This window comes from Gnatocerus cornutus, chromosome 5, assembly GCF_029298725.1.
Source record: "Gnatocerus cornutus isolate USDA-ARS CGAHR chromosome 5, icGnaCorn1.1, whole genome shotgun sequence".
NCBI classification, from domain to species: domain Eukaryota; kingdom Metazoa; phylum Arthropoda; class Insecta; order Coleoptera; family Tenebrionidae; genus Gnatocerus; species Gnatocerus cornutus.
In genome coordinates, this window is record NC_142237.1 from 17,657,556 (window position 1) to 17,675,396 (window position 17,841).

The 17,841-nt window shown below is 38.4% G+C and overlaps 2 protein-coding genes across 2 annotated transcripts; one reads left to right on the top strand and one right to left on the bottom strand.

Moving 5' to 3' along the window:
• Nucleotides 1-284: 284 nt before the first annotated feature.
• Nucleotides 285-17,397, top strand: Zasp52 (Z band alternatively spliced PDZ-motif protein 52). The gene is made up of 22 exons (XM_088036972.1): nt 285-530; nt 9,971-10,122; nt 10,188-10,338; nt 10,385-10,518; nt 10,770-10,870; nt 10,992-11,125; nt 11,172-11,184; nt 11,232-11,403; nt 11,610-11,696; nt 11,746-11,847; nt 11,898-12,003; nt 12,066-12,197; nt 12,262-12,418; nt 12,492-12,544; nt 12,614-12,643; nt 12,690-12,753; nt 12,809-12,964; nt 13,014-15,906; nt 16,473-16,659; nt 16,705-16,825; nt 16,874-16,989; nt 17,039-17,397. Exons 1-22 carry the CDS (start codon nt 426-428, stop codon nt 17,114-17,116), a joined length of 5,244 nt encoding a protein of 1,747 aa, XP_087893098.1. The 5' UTR covers nt 285-425; the 3' UTR covers nt 17,117-17,397.
• On the bottom strand, nt 7,242-9,962 carry LOC148175256 (cilia- and flagella-associated protein 99-like). Its single transcript, XM_088035437.1, has 6 exons — nt 8,217-9,962; nt 7,974-8,149; nt 7,784-7,897; nt 7,629-7,712; nt 7,491-7,597; nt 7,242-7,336 (listed from the first exon to the last, which is right to left on the bottom strand). Exons 1-6 carry the CDS (start codon nt 9,960-9,962, stop codon nt 7,242-7,244), a joined length of 2,322 nt encoding a protein of 773 aa, XP_087891563.1.
• Nucleotides 17,398-17,841: the final 444 nt, after the last annotated feature.

Sequence of the window (17,841 nt, forward strand, 5' to 3'; positions counted from 1 at the left end):
AAAAGGAGTCGTTAATTTTCACTTCGTGGACAGAAATATTTGCGATATAAACATTTCCTAGTCGCTGTCTTATCTCTGGCCTATTTTTAATTTCCTGGCTCTTTGTCCCGGAATCATTTCAGCCGTTCATAAATCAGAATTGTAAATAAAACGAAAACGACATTTGAATTATTTCTTGGTAAAAATCCGCAAATAGGGTCTTTATTGAGCGAAATACATAAACATTACTACCAACTATTAATAATTCCCCCCACTTTGTCCCCGCGAAATGCCGCGACGATCCACGAACCGTCTTACACTTATTTCAAATTCTACAACAAACTTCATTTAAACTCCTGCGAGGTCGAAAAGTAAATAATTCTTAGTGATAGTGGTCGAATACGTGAAAATTTCAAGAAAAAAATTTAGGAAATAAGTAGTGCAACATGGCTTCTTTGATCACTGTGCGTCTCGACAAGGGAAGTTCCCCCAATTTGGGCTTCAGATTACAGGGAGGAAAAGATTTCGGCACGCCACTGGTCGTTCAAAAGGTAAGAAAAATTTAAGAAATTTTCGAAGCGTTGCAAATTCGGTCGCCTTACATAAACGCGCGTAAATTTAGCTTTTTGTATTTTTAGATTTTTAGATCAGCGTCAGGGTATTAATGGCCTATTTACTCGCCGTGTTTTAATGTAATTCGATCTTGGATGATTTAGTGGTTCGATGGGCTTACTGACCCAACGAACAAGGAATTTCTCGTAATTTTTCTTCTTAATAACCGGACTGCTGCATCCCGACACTTTCTCCGAATTTCGTCTTTGAATGTGTAATGTAATAACTAATAACATGTAATTTACTCGGTACGACATTCCACTACCTTGTGCCGCTATGACTTTTATTTTATGACCGCTGTAATTACGATAAATCACCGTGATTGACTGAAATTTCGTGCAAATGGGAATTTGGTGCCTTTTCCGACAACCTCACTCATCACACAATAAACACCAAACGTCCGGTTTTCTTCAAGCTGGGGATTTTTAAAACGAGTTTCTCTGATTTACGGCGTCTTTAGCAGGAAAATTGACGCCAATTAATACTGGCAAACGATCAAATTACACGTGAAATTCAAAGTTAAACAATTGTTTGGCCTATTTTTACGACGAAATTACCGGAAAATTCATTGAAACAGCTGAATCAGCAAATGATTAGAAAATTCCAGAACAATGCATAAAGTGAGTGCATTCCGTCTAATCGCCCATTTTCGCAGTTTTGTTATTGTTCTTCATGCACGTAGGTATTTCTAACAATAAAATTCAAGGCAGCAATCAAAACTTCCTCGATGCAACTGTGCAGCGGATTCAAGAAATTAGCGATAAAATTAACATAAAGTGAGGCACGCATTATTCACGTGGGAGTGCAAATTTTAAAAACATGTGTTACTAATTAATTATTAATTTAATAATGAGTGATGTGGTAATATTATTTTTTTCCTGGATTGATAGGCATTTTCCAGTAAATTTGTGTAATGGGGAATTCAGGTACTTGAATAAGATAAAATTATCTATATCTTTATAGGGGGAGATATGAATGTAATTAAAAAAAAATCTTGTGTTCATTTTTAGTAAGTACCTACTAATCAGCCGTGATATCAGTAATTCTCAGAAATTGTATTTATTTAATGAAAATTTTGGGTTTGCCTTAAGATGACATCAACTGTTACGTGTAATCTTAAATAAAGTCAAATTGATTGTATTTATCCAAGGTAAAATTAAAAATGAGTTAGTCAACTGTTCAATGACACATAAACATGTCATTATAAAGTTTCAGTGATAACAATAGAACGTTAAAATTAACATTAACAATTTATAATCTATAAAAAACATAGGCTTAGTTAAGGGGAGTATGTAGCACTTTCTGTCAGCAATTTTAAAATTTTACTTCTTTGACATCAATTAAAGTAAAATTTGTCTCTTCTGCTTCATAAGACAGTAGCTTGTACAAATTTCGTTATATGTAATTGTAAATTTTTACCAAACCATGGGAAATTTAGATTTGGTTCTAAAAAAAATTGTTTTTTCTTCTCTGTAATTTTGTAATTTAACACTATTAATAAGCAGGCTAAAAGTAGTAACCTTCAAAATTTCATTGTCATAGCGTTCAAACTACCAGAATTATAAGAATTGTGTAGATTTGCATGTTAAATATTTTATTCAAAACTGTAGTTTGCAATGTTGGAAGCTTCTGTGTTTCTCCTAAAAACAAAAATTTGTCTCTGACCCTATAATTATGTAATTTGGCACAAATATTTCCCTAAAGACGAAATTATACTGTCCCACATTGTCTGAAAACCTACCTCCGCCCATTCTTATAGTGTCAATTTCGTGATGTTTGTAGCACTATAACATTTTTTATAAACAAGTGGAGCCACTATTAATGGCTCATTCATTTTTAAATAGCTGCTTAAAACAAACATTAATCATCACCCAGACCACAAATGAAATTTTAAAAAAGATGTGTTATGCCAAGAATTTTGGCGTTTCATATAAATTTTATCAAAGAATGGCCAAGAAAACGAAATTTTCGAGTTAAAGCCGGAGAGTAGGATCCTCGTTTTTCCAGAAGGAATAAACAGTGATTTATTGCTACTTTTAATGAAACGCAATGCAACAAACGCATTTTGCAACGACTATATTTAGTTGAAGCCAATCATTCTAATATCATCGGAATTGGAATTAAACGTTTATGGTTGTAGAAGAACAGTAATGCGCTATTAGTTTTCATTTTTATCTTAGGTACAACTGTTGATCGGCACTACAAAGCGTAATCTGGTTTATTTACAAAACCGTATTTTTCACATTCTTTCAGCAGGTCGTACGTAAACTAATTAAAAATAACCCCAACAATGTTGGTTTACATTATTTGCTCCTCCTCATCAAGGTTTTGCACACCGTTTCTAAAATAGATACGATTGCAGAAAAATAACTCGTTAAACAAATCTGATTAAGTTGTGACAACAGTCTCGTCGGAAATTATTATTAATTGTCTCTGATGCAATCACAAATCTCATGTAGATTAGTGCATATTAGGTCAACGCCAACATCAACTCGTTTTAATTGCTTCTGGAGCGAAGACGAAAAACAAGGATCAAAGTCAATGAGATTTAAAAAAATAGCGGAACAGAAATAAAGTCATTATCACGCAACAGGAAGTAGTATCGCGGCCAAAGAAAACATTTGAAATAAATCCGTATAACATGCTTAATAATTAATAGAATAGAGTCTAAGATTTATTGTACTATTGTTTGTACGCACGTGTGAGAAGAGAACTGATTAATTTCTCGAGCGGGAAAAGCGGTGCTACTGTACCGTTAAATTTTATCCGCGTGCTAATTTTTGAATAAAATCCACAAGGTCTTCCAATGTCAATTTACCTCGTTCACCCATTTCAGCCACGCAGCATCGAACGCTCGCTGCACTTCAAGAGCAGGAATATCCTTGGCAGATGTTGCTGGAATTGTTAATAACCACATAAATAGTCCAGTATTCCGGTTGTTCAACCACCTGCAGCTGTTTAAATACCCAAGATACCTGCGAGATTCAGTCGTGTAGATATTATACCCCTCAACATGCTATCTAACCCATAAATAACAGTGAAACAATTAGTTGCCATTTTTTGTCGCAGTGACGACTGTCGAAGAATGGACGGACTGGGTTTCAATTATCTACAGGTTGTTGTTGCACTCTTTTTCTTGGTAAATTGCTTCATACTGGGCACATCCTACGTGCTGAATCCTCGTTGTTCGATTTTTTGTGGTAATAAAACAATGGAAAGCTTGAATGTTGTAGACTAGTTCGAAATCTGAATTGTCTTGTTATGGCGAATTTATAGATTCAGGTAGTTTACATTAGAAAGCAATAAATTTGCTGTGAATGGAAATACAGATCTATTAAGATGTTGATTACCAACTTATAAAAATCTACTTTATTGGAATTTGTAATTAGTTCGATCACATTGAAACCACTGAATTCGAGTTTCGTCACAAGTCTCATTGCAACGTATAATTAAATATGTAGTTAATAATAAATTAGAATTTCATTTCAAATTATTATGTACAAGATATCGGGTATCATTTTAATTGATAATAATTTAATGTTTTTAAGAATATTTTTGCACTTTGCCACAATAATTAATAAACAGGCCAAAGATAGTAATGTCCCCAAATCCAATTGCAACAGCTTCAGAACTGGCACAATAATTATGGATAAACATAAGATAAGTTGAAAACTGGGTTGTTCTAATTTATTTTTTGTTTTAACGCCTAATTTGGAAAAATGGCACAGCTATTAAATAGTTAGAAGTAAGTACCATTCATGGTTTTTGAACTATGTACTAACATTACAGCAATTAATTGAAAACGTTAAAATCTCTTCTCTTTCAAAAAATGGAAATTTCTAAAATATGTGTCTCTGCTCTATCAATTTGAATTTTGACACGATTAATAAGCAAGTCAAATAAAATAACTTTCTCATATTTCATTGCATAACTTCTAAAAATTTATTAATTTGATCACATTGAAACCACTGAATTCAGATCTCGCTGAATTTCCCATAATATGAAAATATGGCCAATTTTATTTGTGTACTCAAAGAGTTACTTTGAATTTGATAACAAGTTTGTCTACGTAGAGAAATGAAAAAACAGCCGATTAGCATACATGAATAAGATTTGCAAATCTTGGAAAAGAAAATAATACCATAAAATTTATTACGATGGTTCTGTAAGAAGCGGAGAACAATAACCTACAAAGTTCGATTTCTTTAATAAATTTTGTAATATCTGACATTTTCTTTCTTGTACATAGAAATTGTTTTCAGCGTTGCGTTGCTATCTTACAAATTTGCATTGAATTTCTTATTACTGAAGGCAAATTTCACGCTAGATCACCACGTCATATCTAGCAGTACAGTTGAAAGAAATTCCTAGTTGAATTTTTAGACATTTCAGTACTTAATTTTACAGTAATTGATTAAGTTATAATAACAAAATGGGCCATGGACACCTGAAAGATTAGAAAAATGAATAAAATAGTTCAGGTGCAACCATTTGTTTTATAAGCAACATAAAGCCGATATACCATTTTACTGCCGACTTTATAGCACCTTATATAGCTCTAACTGATAATTTAAACAATGACGCATCGGTACGATTTTAGACAAAGTATTATGCATTTCCTGGATCAAGATGGAATTAGCACCTTTTTAACCTTCGTCTCATGCCTTCAAGACCCCATCATCGTCTACTTTAGTCCCGGATGCATCGATTAAAATTTTTTCACTTTAAACCTGATTATCTTCAATGTGTCAGCCTCATTCGCAAGGCGTTAACATGCAAAACAGCAGCGTCCCATCCCGGGCGTCTCCTCCACCGTCTGCGATTCGCTATTTATAAATCTACCAGTGCCAGTGTTTCAAAATCATACGGCGAAAGTGCCGTGTGCACACAAGAACTGAATAGCCGCTGGCCGGCTGCGTTATCGGCACACTTCTGCAGTGGAGCGCCAGCAGATCCACTCTAATTTTGAGTTTTTGGCAACCATCACCGACAACACGCTCCCACGACATGGTAACTTGACACCGAACTGAATCCAATGAGCACTAGGTCAGACAAGCTATGTGGATGGCGAAAGGGTGTCGTGATTTCCTGGAGGAGGACCGGAGAGCGTTAAAGAGGGAAAAGTACTTACACTTGAGCTAAATATACTTGGCAGTTTGACGCCGCATTTAAGTGTAGCAGTTTAGAGTCCATAAAATTTGCAACAACCAACTCAGATCCTTTTACATAAAAAGTGATAATGTGAATGTGAAGATACAACTTTTATGAATATTCAAACAGAAGACGAATTAACACTTACAATCTAAGACCATTCACACTTTTTATACGAAATTTTCGACAAGTCTTCACTATTGTCAGGTTTTACTAAATTAAGTTCTCACGCTAAAGAACTTTCATGATTATTTTTGGGTTACAGCAAGGTTTTTGATATCGAATTCATACAAATGAATCTAAATACCCCGATACAGGTGTTTTTTTTAATCATTTTCGTATTTTTATTGCTTTAAACTTAATTCGTATTAAATCTACTGATAAACTCGCCGCAATTGAGTGGGAAATTTTTATGGCCTTTACATCTGTAATAATACTAATAATGTAATAATAATAGCAATTAATACGGTGCATTAAAATATTGGACTGTGGGCGTTTTCTACAATGGAACATTTAAAACAGAAAATAAAAATGTTTGCACATTCACAGTTGATAACATTTTCCGTGTAAATACAAAAATTCATTGATTCAATCTATGAAATACGAAATTTATCATCAAATCAATATTTGGCGGCCATCAATGTGTCCTGAAATCCCTGGAATGGGACTATTTGTCCACGCTGACATCGTTTTGTTTATGTAGCAAATAATTTCGTGTTGCTTAGCAATTTCAGCCTCGAAACTGGTGGGTGGATGCAAAAATACATCGTGAAATTTTCATAAACTGAGTTAAATTTGTCCCGATGAGTAACTCAGTTAGTACAACAATTAACATTAATATATCGGGTACTCTACTTGTATTTCCTGTGCCAAAAAATAATTGTGGCTATGAAGAAGATGAAAGAGGGTAACCACGTCGATAAACGCACCGGAAACAGGATCATTTATGTCATCTCGCAATTTCAATAGAACCACGGTATTATTATGCAATTAATTTCGTTGCTTATCCCAGTGCGGGAAATTGCAGTTTTTTTCTTCTAAGAAAGATAGTCTACCGGATTTCCGTTCATGGTCTGCGGCTTCTGCTTCTTGACAGCGAAAAAAGTGCACTAGAGTAACAATCTGTAAATATTTAATAAATATCGCTCTGCCCGTTCGTTATTGTTCGCAGGAATGTTGCAGGTTTCTCGTTTTTGTTGCACTTATCGTAAATATTTCGAAGGTAAATGGGTTTCCGTCCAGACAAGGTTTTATAAAACAAAAAGTGCAGACGAGCAAGACTACAAAAATGCAAACAATGCAACAAGTCATAAACAACAACGAACCCATTTTGTTTACTTGGTGCGCAGTTTTTCTAATGATAATTTGACAATTCCGTGGCGCCGCGCGAATTATTATCGATTTCTGCATGGGTCAAATATGGTTATATTTAGCGAACTGATTCATTCTGCAAATGTTTGCGGTTTCCAAAGATTTGTGGGTTAGACCGGTAACGTTACTTAAAAGTGAAGATATTTCTTGTGGCTGACTTCATTTCTATCAGTGATTAATCCAACGTCTGGAACCAATTTCGTGATCACACATGAGTTATTATCTATGTAACGTGATATTCAAAGACGCTTTTATGAGAGTGGGCCGATCTTGAGCCGCTTAAATTCCTTCAATGAAGAGTATTTATGTGTTTGTCAAAAAAAGTAATGGAAATTTAATAACCAATAAAATTCTAAAAATGTTGATAAATGAGTTACCACGGACTGTTGACCATAAAAGCCCAAAATTAGCGGCGACGCTGACGCGTTTTTTATCAACGTCATTAATAATTAATTTGTTATCGACAAAACCATAGCTGTATAAACTGTAACCATTTCAGATTTATTTAAATAAACCATTGGATGCGCTTGATATGTTTCTTTGTGGCTTGCCAAGAGGATTTTTTTAACTTGAATATATTCATAGGTTCCACCTGCCCCCTACATTATCACCGTTCGTTTCTTGACTCACATTTGAATAATTCACTGAACTTTTACAATGGCGTATTTACTTTAGTTCGTGTCTTTTTAATAGGTTCAGCGATAACATATCTAAATTCTTGTTGAGGCGTAACTTTTTCAAGGTAAATACAATTGTGTAAATATGGAACTCATTTTCTTCCTTCCTTCGTATTGTGGGACCTACTTTAAGAACCTCTTAGTAATAATCTCAAAACGCGTGTGGCCCAACTTTCTTTTTACTCATCAACACTTTTATCTTCGGTAAATTTAATACAAAATGTGACTAATGTGTCTTTGAACTTTGGAAAAAAGGATGATGATTCATGGAGAAGCTTCGTGAAAGCTATGCAGTAATATAAGATGTCACAAAAAGAATAAATAAATATTTTATCGAGTCTAAGATCATTCAACTCCACCTTCAGATTCAGTATAAATATTTTAAAATTTTGCAAAAAATCAAAATCCCTCCAAATATCTCTGTACAGAAGGACACACCACCCCCCCAGCTCCCGGTTGCTTCTTCCTCAGCTCCCTTGCATCCTCCAACTGCCTCCTCAACTTATCTAGTTCAGGACTTTGTACTAATTTCGTTGGACGAATTGGCACCGTCCGTTTCGGCTTTGACATTCGAACTTGCGTAACGAAATTCTTCACATTCTCAACCATTCGCCTTTGTTTCTCTCTATAATTCTGAATACACCTTCGTTTTTCCTCCAATTCGCGCTCCATTTTCAACTTCATCCGTGACAACTCCGACTGCAGATCGGCTATGGACATCTGACACAAAAGACCGAAATTTGAGCTTTCTGTGGGATCGAACTCCTTACGATTGAGCGACTTTAAGTGGTGCAAAGTTCGAATCTCTTCAATTAATTTAACTTTCTTTGCAAGTTCGTCCTGTTGTTTTTCATACGCTGCTTGTAACATCTTCTTGGTTTGCTCTTTGAACTGGTTCACTTGAGTTTTGATTTCTTTTTTGTGTCTTTTTTCGGATTCTTTAGCATTGCGTTCGATTTCTTGTCCCTTTTTCACCATCAGTTTAATTCTTTCTTCTTCGGCGTTTCTCCAGTCTTGGATCTGTCGCAAGAAACTCTCGCGTTGTTCCATGAACTGTTTGAAGCGTTCTTTGTTGCACTCCACGAGTTTCTTCTTAGCTAGAATCGCATCCTCAAAGGTTAACAAGCCTTCCAAGTGTTTACGCTCAATCTCTTCTAGTGATTTCTGTTCTTCAAGTTGACGCACTGTGTTCTCTAGTTCTTTGTACTTATCCAAAGTTGAGCTTCCTTTCATTAGAGCCTCGATGTGTTTAATCTCCTCTTCTTGTTCTTTGACGCAACGACTGGCTTCTCGGAGCACCGTAGCGACATTTCCTTTGATACTAACACTATTTCTTACTTTCGGAGCTTTCTTGGCTTTAAAAATAGGTGGAGGAGCCTCCACGGGAACAGCTTGTCGCCTCGGTTTACAGTAGTTCTTATTCAAAGCTTTAGCACGTGCTAACAACTTCTGAGCTTTCAAGTGATTCTTCTCGAACTCACCCATGAGTCTTCTTTCGATGCCGTCAGGCACATAGAGAGTTCTCGGAATATCTTGTGCTTGGAACGTCATCGTTTCAACTGGCGTGTTTAAAGGTACAATTGGTGTTGGTTTTTTTCTTTGGAAAATTGTGAGCACATCTGGGACTGTTGGAGCTTTCGGGGCGCGTTTCAACATTTTGTCTTTATAGAGGAGTTCATCCACGGTTTCAAAGAGATCTTTGTTGTTGAGCAGTGGGTTTATGACCTGGTTGACTACGTAGTCGTCTTCGAAGAACTGGCATCCTGTTAACGCCGTTTGAACGAGATTGTCTTCGTTCCAAAAGTACTGCAACAGTTTGATCTTGAAGGCACACTTGACTTCCTTCAACAACGCGTATAATTTCTTCGGATCTTGATCGCAAGCAAACATGAGGACGAAAATGACCATCATCATCCTGACGTCTTTGTAATTTCTCAGATTGTAGTGTGAGACCACGTTATTTTTGATAGCGTCCAAGAATCTTCTGTGCGTGATAATTAAAACGAACTTTTCTATTTCTTCTTCCGTTAAAGGTAGCGCCTGTGTTATCAGCTTATTTTCGATGAATTCGTCTCCGGTCACATCCTCACTTTGGCAAAATTCTTGTAATAGCTTGTATAACTTGTTGTATGAGTTGATGTCCATTTTGAAGGCTGACGTTTTGACTATCATTTTTCCAGGTGAACGGTGGCTCCCCTGCAGAACGAGCTGGACTAATAGCTGGTGATTCCGTAATCAAAATCAACACAACTGATGTGTTCAATCTGAGGCACAAAGATGCTCAAGATGTGATAATTCGAGCTGGGCCTTCATTTGAAGTGACTGTTCAAAGGTAAAAAATAGACCCGCAGCCTTGATTGCATTATTGATCAATTGCCCAAATCGTGATTTTTATAGAGGAGGATCTGTTTGGAAACCTGCAGTTATACCCACAGGGCACTCAACATCGGGCACTGTCACTAAGACGTCTTTGGCTGCTAACAAAAGCGAAAATATTGGGAGCATCGGAACTGGACATAATCTCTCAGCTAAACCTTTCAGTCCACAGGTATGGATGCGGTTGTGGCGTCTTGCTTTTAACATTTTTCTTATAGTTGAATGGTGCTGTGAATGGTGGACCAAAGTTAGTCAATAATCAGTACAACTCTCCTTTGAAATTGTACTCTGAGCAGAGCATAGCTGAAACTTTGTCTGCACAGACGGAAGTTTTGTCGACGGGAGCCTTAGGGTATGTCGTACAAAACAACACGTATCCATTTCCTTCCAGAACTTGTTCCTTGCCAAATTACTAAATTTAAAGTCATGTTAAGTATCAGGGTTACTAAAAATAGTTTATACGTCACATTTATTTGCATTATTTACTTTACGTATCTATTGTGATTTCTTCATTTCTAAAGTGAAAACTAGTTTGGTACTGTGCCAACAGTTATATAACCACAGTTTAGCTAATTTTTATTGCTCATAATTTTACGTTTTCAGAGTTAATTTTAAGAAAAACGAAAAGTCATATGATCACACTAACAGCGCCGTTTATCGTATGCTCCAGGAGGCTGAGAGCGAGCCCAAAACACCAGAACCAGGTACTAAAACTATGATTTTGATCAAAGTTTTTGGAGTTAATTTAAACAGGGTACTAGTTTATGTAATCTTATTTAAATTAATTCCACTGTTATCGTGCTCGTATTAATCTTCCCCAACCAGAGCCAGAGACCACAGTAGCCCCATCAGCAATTACCGGTTTGCGCCACGTTTCTGCCCCCATAGACCGTCCCCAATCGGAGAAACCACAACTTCCTCCAGGCCAAAACATTTGCGCAGACTGTGAGCGTTTAATTGTGTAAGTAAGCAAGTTTGCAGGTGGTGGCGGCGGCGTAACGAAAGGTTGCTTGTTTCTGTAGTCGGCCATGTTTTGACGGATTTTTGTTTTCTTGTGCTTAACAGTAAGCCCTCGATCCGATTTATACGTTGGCGGGCGCCAAGTGACATCGCCGAGATCTAACACTCCGCTAGACGACCACAGTCGGCTAAGCAGTCGATTGGGGAATTACCCAAATTCATATAACCCTAATCAGGAGGGAGTCACTAAGTGCAGCGAATGCGAAAGGGTCATCGTGTAAGTCCGACTTTGATGTTGGATCGATGTTGTTTTGTTCGATACCCTTTATTGTAGACACTTCGAGAATCTATGCACTTATGTTATGGTTAGTCCATGCATGACTCTCAACTTAGTATTTCCTCTTAGTCAATTCTGCATTAACACTGGGGTGTAAAAACTACCCTAATCCTAACAATCTTTTATGTTTTTATTACTTCTTACAGCGGAGTCTTTGTTCGCATCAAGGACAAAAACTTACACGTTGAGTGCTTCAAGTGCTCCACTTGTGGATCCTCTTTAAAGAACGTTGGGTCAGTACCACGAATCACCATCACAACTGGTACTAAACTTTACTTGCAGATATTATAACATCAATAACAAACTATACTGTGACGTCCACGCGAAACTAGCTGCACGAAGCAATCCTCCGGCTCCGAATTTGGTGCCAGTAACAGTACCACCGTAAGTTCATTCACTAATCTCCGCCACGGATAAAAACTTTTTTTTCTTAGTGGTGGTAAGGCCCCCGCGAGTGCCATCTCTTCAGCCTTAGCAAGTCACTCTCTCCCATCACCATCTCCATTGTCTCCAAAAACCAACTTGGCCCAACCCTTCCAGGTAAATCTCGTTTGACCTCGCGGTAACTCAATGTTGTGTTGTCTGCATGCACGTCGTTTTAGCCTTCACAGGACAGGAAGGAAGATATTTCAACACCTTTGCAAAATCTAAATATAACACCAGACTATAACAGTAACAAACCCAATAATTTTTACAATAACAGCACCCCTCTTTCATTCAACAAATACATCAAGGTAAGGACTAACTAACTCCGACTTTTAACTACCTTGAAACTATTTCTAATTGTTTGATTTTTAGGCCGGGAACTACTCGACAACTCCCAAACCATTTTCAAGCGTCAGCGCTCCATCGCAAGGTTTTAACACTTTACCAAGAACCGCAGCTCCGGTAATTGCTCCGTTGTCTCCAGTAGTGCCAGCACCTGCGCCATCTTTCAGTCCAGCATCGTCGGCTGGTACGTATTGTTCTTATTAGAACTTAAAACAGTCGCCCTGAAGCCAAATAAGAAACTAGTTATTTCTGATTAGGACGCCTTCCTGCTAAACCAGTCGGTTCCGTGTTTAAAGGTACAGCAGCTGCAGTGCGCTTATTTTGACTTTGGGTGCTAATCTTGGGTGGCTTGTAATTGGTGTAACTTTGTGGTATCAAGAAATCTCCCTCCCTGTCATGTGTTGTGATTGTTACTTTGTTCTTCACTCGTTTAATTTTTTCACTCTTCTTTACAGATTATAAGTCTTTTAATCCGAAACCTCGTCCTTTTTCCCTCTGTTAGAACAATAGCCTCCGCAAGCTTTGTACTTAGCTTTGTAGAAACTTAGTTAATCAATGTTCCTTGATACTTTAGATATAACTTTCTCTAAAATGTATTTTTCGTTATTTTTGCATCCTACTTGGGGTTTTCTTGATATTTTTCTAGTTATACTGTCTTACAGGCACCACAAGATGAAAGATAACAAATTTGCTTGGCGCTTGCTAATTTTTTCTTTTTTCTTTTTTACCTGTGTGGTCTTTTATCACTCTCTGTCTAATCTCATCATGTTGACTAAAAGATCGTAGTGTGAATTTTGTGTGGCCGCCTCCGCCTGAAGAACCCGAAGTTCCCACGGCTTGTCCTCTTTACGTTCCACCCTCTAGTCACCTAAAAGTTATCCCTAAACCTATCAAACAACAAGAAGACGAAGAAGAAGACATAGAACTTGGTCAAATTGAAATAATGGCTCAGTTCCAAGAACCAAAATTATCAGTGTGCTCTCAGGAAGTGTCCGAACTAACAGGGCGAAGAAGTGTTGAGATTATTTCTGAAACTCTGGAGACTCAGAGACTTGTTGAAAGTGTCTTAAAAAACAGACCAAAATCTCCGCCTCCACTTAACGTGGATATTGTCACTGGGGTCACCCCAAGTGCGTCTGTGTGTTCTTTGAAAGAATCTTGTCAGAGGAAAGGATCGTGCCAAAGAAAGGATTCGAGCGAGCTCAGAAGACTAACAGATTTTACACCCAACACCATTGAATGTCAGTTAAAGAGTCAAGTTGAAAACGTAGTACCGCAAAAATGGGAATCCCAAATGGTACAAGCATTGAGAACCATCCCAGACTCAGATCCGTTTACTCAAATTCCGAAAAAGTTTTCTTCAAGTGCATTGGCTTCAGCTCTGGCGATCGCTCCTTCGGAACCTTTCACCACACCTTATAGTACCCTAGATGCGGTACCACTTCCAGAAGAAACCGTCCCTTATTTCCCACCCGAGCATCCTCTGATTATAGAGCCGAAAGAACCAAAACCTGAGAAACCAGATAGTATGTTTGTTAAGGCTCTGCAGACAGCACCGGAGCGACCTTTTACACCAGTGGGTGCACCGGTTAAGAAAAAGAAAAATCCGGCAGACGAGTTTCTTAAAGACCTTCCTAAACCACAGTCGAAATTATCAATGAGAGACGCTTTAACAACTGCAAGTGATCGACCGTACTCACCGATGATTTTAGAAAGTGTAAAACTTGGTGACAAAACCAAAGAAACTACACATGAGTACATAGAGAAAAAGAACCTACAGAAGCCGATGAAACCAACTGCGCTCCCGGCGTCGTTTCAGAAGCCTTTGGTGGACAAACCACAGGCGCCGAAGCCTTTCCCTGTGGTCATCCACGATAAGAAAGAAGAAAAGGAACTTGATGTAAAGACGTCATCTTCCAAGACTATTGAAAAACATAAGTCCGAAAGTACCGTGGAAGAGTCAGTGGAAAACGCTGAAGAACAGCCGATAGGGATGTATCCACTCTTTAAAGGTTTCAGTTGTTCTTTCGAGAACAAATCAGAACATTCGCAGTTTTCGATCGAGGTTTCAACTACACCTCCCATAATTTACGGTGACAGATCCCAAACTCCGAGTGTTAAAATTTCACGGTCTGGTCAGAGCACTGAAAGTGTCACAGAAACAGTAACTGAGGAGTCCAAAAAACACGAAAAACTCCATGAAGAGACAAAGAAAATTGAAAAGCAAGCCGAGCAGATCGTGTTGAGGAAACCTCTACCTGTTACTGAAGCTCTTCACAAGCCTGACAAACTTCCACGGTACCAAGTGAATCTCTCGGAAAACGCCGAAGCAGATTTGATGTTGATGGAAAAGATGGAAGCTGCCAAGGCGCGACAGCAACAAAAAGTGGTTTTGCCCCCGCCCCCCAAACCTCCTAGAGAATTCCAAACTAAACCGATCATCACCATACAACCAGGAGAAAACAATTTATCTCCTGAACAATCCTTTAAACCAGTTTGTGAAGAGCGACCTCCAAGTTCAACATTTTCACCACGTCCACGACCGATTACTCCTAGCATGATTAACAAACCTCCTCCGACTCTTCCTTATTATCAAGCTAACTTGGTAGCGCAACACTACCAAGCGCCAACGATTAATCTCTTGGATCCTACAAGTCCTGCAGTCTCGAGATCTCCAAGTCCGTGTCCAGAACGAAGCACTTCTCCTTTTCCTTCAAAGGCTGCATCCGCTGCTAGACCCAAGTCTCCAGCTCCGGGACCTCCTCCAAATCCTTTGAGATCCAACCAACCTTTACCTACTCCAAGAGATAGTCGCGTAGAAGCGGCGAAGAAAAGTTTGGGTAGTTATATTCCTCAGTATCAAGAAAAAATGAGCGTGGAAAGAAGAAGTGTTCCGCAGATTTACACCTCGAGTGTCCAGACTCAAAGTGCGGTCGTTGACGCACAAAGTCAGAACTTGCAATGCGTGATGAAAGAAAGTAGGAATGTCGAGGATGCTGCTAGGGCACAAGTTATGGCTCGACAAGTTGGTGGTACTACCATGACCACAGCGATCCAAGAGCAGTCTCATTTAGACCAATTGGAACAAATGAAAAAATCTCAGTCTAGGAGCGTCGAAAACGTAGGAGCTCTACAAATTCAACGCAAAAAAACAGTAACTGAAGAGTTCGAGCACACGCAAAAATCTAAGCTTGTACAGATCGAAAAGAATGTGAGCACCACTAAGCATCCATTTCGAGATGTGAGGACTTCCAGCATTGATCAACAAGCCCTGCAAGGTTTACATGTGACTAACCCACAACCTATCACGTCTCCGTTCCTCAAACCTAATCTAGCGCAACCTGCTCCTCCTCTTCAAGTACCGCAGCTTCCTAGACCTACACAACCTATTAAACCAACTCAGCAACCTCCAACAAAGCACGTTCCTTCTCCGTCTTTATCTTCACCAATTAGACACGTCCCTGCGCCTTCGGGTTCTGCAAAGAAACCTGACCAAAATGTAACTAGGTCCAATATTCCCGTTCCCAATGCAGGTGCAGGTTCGGGAGCCAGTGGTGGCCGTCAAGCTGGGGCTGTAGGTGTTGCACCGAAACGTGGCCGCGGTGTTCTTAACACCGCCGCTCTTGCAGGAACAAGAGTACCACTTTGCGCGTCTTGTCACAGTCAGATCAGGTACAAGGTTTTGTGTGGTTTCTGTGGCGACTAATTTTACTGCCTTTGATGTGATTTTGCCTTTATTTTTAGAACTTAACTCTTTAGCTAACAAGGAAAACAAGCGTAGTTCGATTTACTTGCAAATTGGAGAGAATAACACTCCAACTTACAACCAAGTTAATATCACGATACCTCTATCCACGTCCCCGCAATTGGATTCTAAAGGATCTTCTCCGCGTTCAGATTACTCCTCTCATTCTTCCTCCAGTTCTAAAAACACCCAAAACGACATGTCAAGAGACAAGTTTTTGTCTGAGATGTGCAGTAACCCAAACCCTCGAGCTTCCGCCTTGTATTCCGAAATTTCCAAACCGCAAAGTAGCAAAGAGTTTCACCAGCACCGACCAGAGGTTGATTTAGATTTGCCAGATAACTTAACATTTGCTAACAAGCCTGAGAATGGTGCACTAATAACAGTACCAGATGCAAACACGCAAACCCCTTTGTGTTGTCAGTGTCAAACACAGATTGTCAGGTAACTGAAGAAACCCAACGCTAACACCATCATAACGTGTGATTGCTAGGGGACCTTTCATTACCGCTCTCGGCAAGATTTGGTGTCCTGATCACTTCATCTGCACGACACCCTCGTGTAGACGCCCTCTTCAAGACCTTGGCTTTGTAGAAGAACAAGGTCAGTTGTATTGCGAGTACTGCTTCGAGCAGTACTTGGCTCCCAACTGCGCCAAGTGCAATTCTAAAGTCAAAGGGGTAATGTTTCGAAGTTTGGAGGTTTGATCTAACAGAAAGTTGCAGGATTGCTTGAAAGCCATTGGAAAGAACTTCCATCCTGAGTGCTTCAGCTGCTTCTACTGTTCGAAGCTGTTCGGAAACTCTCCGTTCTTTTTGGAGGATGGTAATCCGTACTGCGAAACTGGTAAGTATCAATTTTGATTTTTAGGCAGTTTGTCAGTGTTTTTTGTAGACTGGAACGAACTCTTCACTACCAAGTGTTTCGCTTGCGGCTTTCCGGTCGAAGCCGGCGATCGTTGGGTGGAAGCTTTGAACAACAATTACCACAGTCAATGCTTCAATTGCACGGTAAGTTTAACTCGGTATCGATACAAAAAAGTTAAATTTTTGTTCGTAGATGTGCAAGAAGAATTTGGAAGGACAGAGCTTTTTCGCCAAAGGAGGACGTCCTTTCTGCAAGAATCACGCTCGCTAAGAAGCTTCCAAAGTCTATGTTAATATATTTTTGTGCTTTGTAATTGTAGGCACCTACTACTAAGCTGTATCCCATTATACATGACATGACATAACCAAAAGAGCTAATATACTCTGTATATTAGTATTGTTAATAGTGCTAGTCTTAAAGTGTTACGCAAATACAATCGAAATGTAGATATGTTATATAATGTATCATAACTTATCGTGTTAAGTGCCATTAAGATGTAATAAATAGATGGATTGTTTGAAAAATCATCTACAATAAATATTCTAGATGTATTTAAAGTCTGTGTTAAAACACCTTGACCTTTGAACTTAATCCAAAGAACTAATCGAGTAGCTGAAAGTCACTTGTTATTACTTTTTTACGAGAAATGTATCGAAAAGTGTACATAAAAATAACAATTCGCAATTATCGATTTATTATGGAGGTTTTGCTATAAATTTCTACTTCGTAATTAGTTGAAACGATTTCATAAAAGCAAAAAATGAAAACTGATAATTTATTCTCTGGTAGTTACTTCGATGATATCAACTGGTGGTAGTACAAGGTGTTTATAAATGTTTCTAGAATCAGAATTTCTGTCGTGCACTATCTTTTCCGCTTTGTTTTTATAGTGAATATAACTATCTTGAAAATTATTTAGAATGTTACTTACGTCAACGACGTTTAAGTTACGGTTTTGTATCCAAGTTTTTGATTTTTAGGTTTCAAACCACAAC